The sequence below is a fragment of the Heptranchias perlo genome, chromosome 30 (genome assembly GCF_035084215.1).
Source record: "Heptranchias perlo isolate sHepPer1 chromosome 30, sHepPer1.hap1, whole genome shotgun sequence".
NCBI lineage: Eukaryota > Metazoa > Chordata > Chondrichthyes > Hexanchiformes > Hexanchidae > Heptranchias > Heptranchias perlo.
Window position 1 is genome coordinate 15,592,738 of NC_090354.1, and position 3,049 is coordinate 15,595,786.

The following is a 3,049-nucleotide window of genomic DNA, read 5'->3' on the forward strand; positions in this document are numbered from 1 at the left end:
GGTGCAATTTTGTTAGCACAAACTAATCCCTTCTTCATCCAGGAAAATCTGTCCCCTTGAAAGTAAAATAAAACTGGCTCTTACCAAATGATTCATTATTTGACTTAATCATGAGATTAATCAGCAGATCATGAGATAAAGTGACTGCGTGAACAATTTCTAGGAAAAGATGGCCATATTAGTTTCTCAGAACGTGGTGATTTCAATATATCATGAGCATTTTATTGGAAGATTATGTTATGTTATACGATATCTTACATTAAGCAAATGCTGCAACTATTTGGCAGGAAATCTCCTCAATAGAAACTGACTTCTTTGACCCAAACGATGACAAGTACTTTTTTTTAAAAAAAAGATCACTTCTCCTGGGAGTCGAAGGGCCCATCGCTGTCATTCCAGTTCTTGTTCTTAGCTTTCTTTCGGTTTCTTTCGGCCATGACGATGGCAGCGATGACGGTGACCAGCACCGTGCCCGTTATCACCAGGACGGTGGCAGTCTCGGCGATGCACAGCTGAGAGTCCACGGCCACCAGAGGGTAACCGGTGAGCTGTCCAGGGGCTGAACAAGTGATGTTGCCATAATCATCCACATGCAGGTGTCGAACACTCATGATCTTCCCAAACACTCTCTGAAGATCGCAGTCACATATCCAGTGGTTGTCAGCAAGCTGCAGATGAGTGCCTTGGGTCTGGATGTTCAAAAACGTTTTGAACTTGATGTGATTTAAATGGTTTCCATTTAGACACAAGAGGCTCAAACTACGCAAGGAGGCAAAGGCTTCTCCCCGGATGGCTGTAATGTTATTATTTTCCAAATGTAGAGTTTCCAGACTTTGAAGCATGACGAAGAATCCGGTTTCAATGATATTCAATCTATTGTTTCTCAGGAACAGATGACGAAGTTTGGATAAGCCTCTGAAAACCCCCGTTTCCATGGAAGTGATTCTGTTACCGCTCAAGTCTAGTTTCTCCAAGTTCTCCAGATACTGCATGCTGTTACAGCGTATGTATTCAATGTGATTATTCGACAGTCTCAGTTCTATCAAGTGTTGCAGGCTGTCAGAAAGATCCCCTGGTAGATCTTTTATGTGGTTTTGGTTTAGATCCAGATTTTCCAAAAAACACAAAGATTCAAAAGCTCCTGATTGGATGCGTTGGATTCGATTGCGAGCCAGGAGGACTACCCGCGTGGACCACAGCCCGCTAAAAGAACCGGTGGCGATTTCAGTTAGGTTGTTGTATCTGAAATCCAGCATCCACGTACCGTGCGGGACATCCCTGGGAATGTAAGTCAGAGAGCGCCCTTTACAGTCCACGAAATGGGAGGAATCGTAACAGGAGCAACGGTGGGGACACAATTTGAACCCATCAATCTTCAGGGCGCTTACCAAGGCCCCGAGGCAACTGATAACAACCGGATGCATTCTGTCTTCAATTTTCAGCAGATGAATTGCTTTGGAAAATTAGGTTTTTAGGAGACTGAGAAACAAATTCCAAAAGCAGTTGGCTAATGAGTTTAGAAACTTTCCCTCAGATATAAATTTATGATCGTTTACATTCCATTAAATTGAATTACTTTAACCATGGCTTGCAAAATAGTTGAACCATTGAGATTTGTTAGAGTGTAGGGTTTGTGTGGATTTCCATTTTTTGCCAGTTGTTGTCCAATTTATCCTTTTCAAAATATTGGCTTTTTCGGTCTTTTTCTTGTTTATATTCACTTGCCTGCACTTCTGACAAATTCACTCTTTGTCACTATTATTCCATCCTTTGCCGTTTGATCTTTTTGGCCGCTTCATCATCAAGAGGTTCCAAATCCACAAGTATCTCCTTGTCCCATCAGTCACTGTAATAGTGAATAAAACAACACATTACATAACATAATGCCAAGCATTTCTTCCATAGTGCATTCATTGATGCCACCAAATAAATAGCCAGTGGGCCAATCCTTCCCCACCATCTCATTCTCTACTTCAGCAAAAATAGTAGGTTTTCCCAGCAATTACGTAATACAATTAAATGCGTATAATAGAGTAAAAAAGCAGAAATAATATTAAAATTATACAAAGCATTAGGCCCTACTGGACATTGTGTCTAGTTTTGGGCACCTTTAATTCAGGAAGGACATCAGGACCATAGAGAGTGCCAGAGATCCACAAGATGATACCAGGGATGAGAAGCAACTAAAGAAACTGGGGCTCTTTTCAATAGAACAAAGACGGTTAAGAGAATCTGATTGAGGTGTTCAAAGTTATGAGACGTTTTGGTAAAGTAAATTGTAAAGAAACTATTTCCACTGATTAGTAATTCGGTAACTAGAGGGCCAAAATTTAAGGTCATCACCAAAAGAATGAAGGCAATGGTTAGTAGATTTTTTAATGCAGAGGACTGTTAAGACATTAACTGTCTCACCAGAAACAGTGGTGGAAGCAAAATCAATAATAGCATTTAAAAGAGAAGTTGATGAATATTTGAAAAAGAACAATTTAAAATGGTTTGGGGAATGGGTCGGTGAATGGGACTAAGTGGACAACTTTTTCAGAGCGTCGGCATGGGCCTAATGTGCTCTTTTTCATGTATCTTTGACCAGCTCACCAGTAAGGTACAATAGGAATGTATCATCCAAAATTAGGCCATTGCTGTTACTTAGAAGTTTAGGAGTTTGATTGTTTTTGAATTTATGAACTTAAGAAAATTTTGATTCAAGTAATTCTAAACCAGTGCAGTATGTGGGTAAACCCCTAAATTCATTGTAAGATATGTCAGGTTCCAGAAATAAAACGACACTTAAGAGGCAAGCCTCTGCAACATGAATTTCTGACTTTCCTACATGTCATTTCCTGCAGCCTACATTGATAGTTAAAAAAGGGCAGGCTAAAATATTAATCTTTCATGAGGCATTTCTCTATCTAGCTTCGGCTGTCTAAACTCTACACATGCTCTGTGAATGACAATGCTTATAAATTTGCATTTACAAATATTTGAAAATGGCTCAAGGCACTCACATAATGATGTGTTTTTTGTAGTGCCAGTAACTGTTATGTAGGCA

General features: G+C 39.8%; 1 protein-coding gene across 1 annotated transcript; it reads right to left on the reverse strand.

Annotated features, from left to right (window-relative positions):
• Nucleotides 1-241: 241 nt before the first annotated feature.
• Nucleotides 242-2,059, reverse strand: LOC137300153 (decorin-like). The gene has a single exon (XM_067969236.1). The coding sequence runs from the start codon at nucleotides 1,422-1,424 to the stop codon at nucleotides 357-359; it is 1,068 nt and encodes a 355-aa protein (XP_067825337.1). The 5' UTR covers nucleotides 1,425-2,059; the 3' UTR covers nucleotides 242-356.
• Nucleotides 2,060-3,049: the final 990 nt, after the last annotated feature.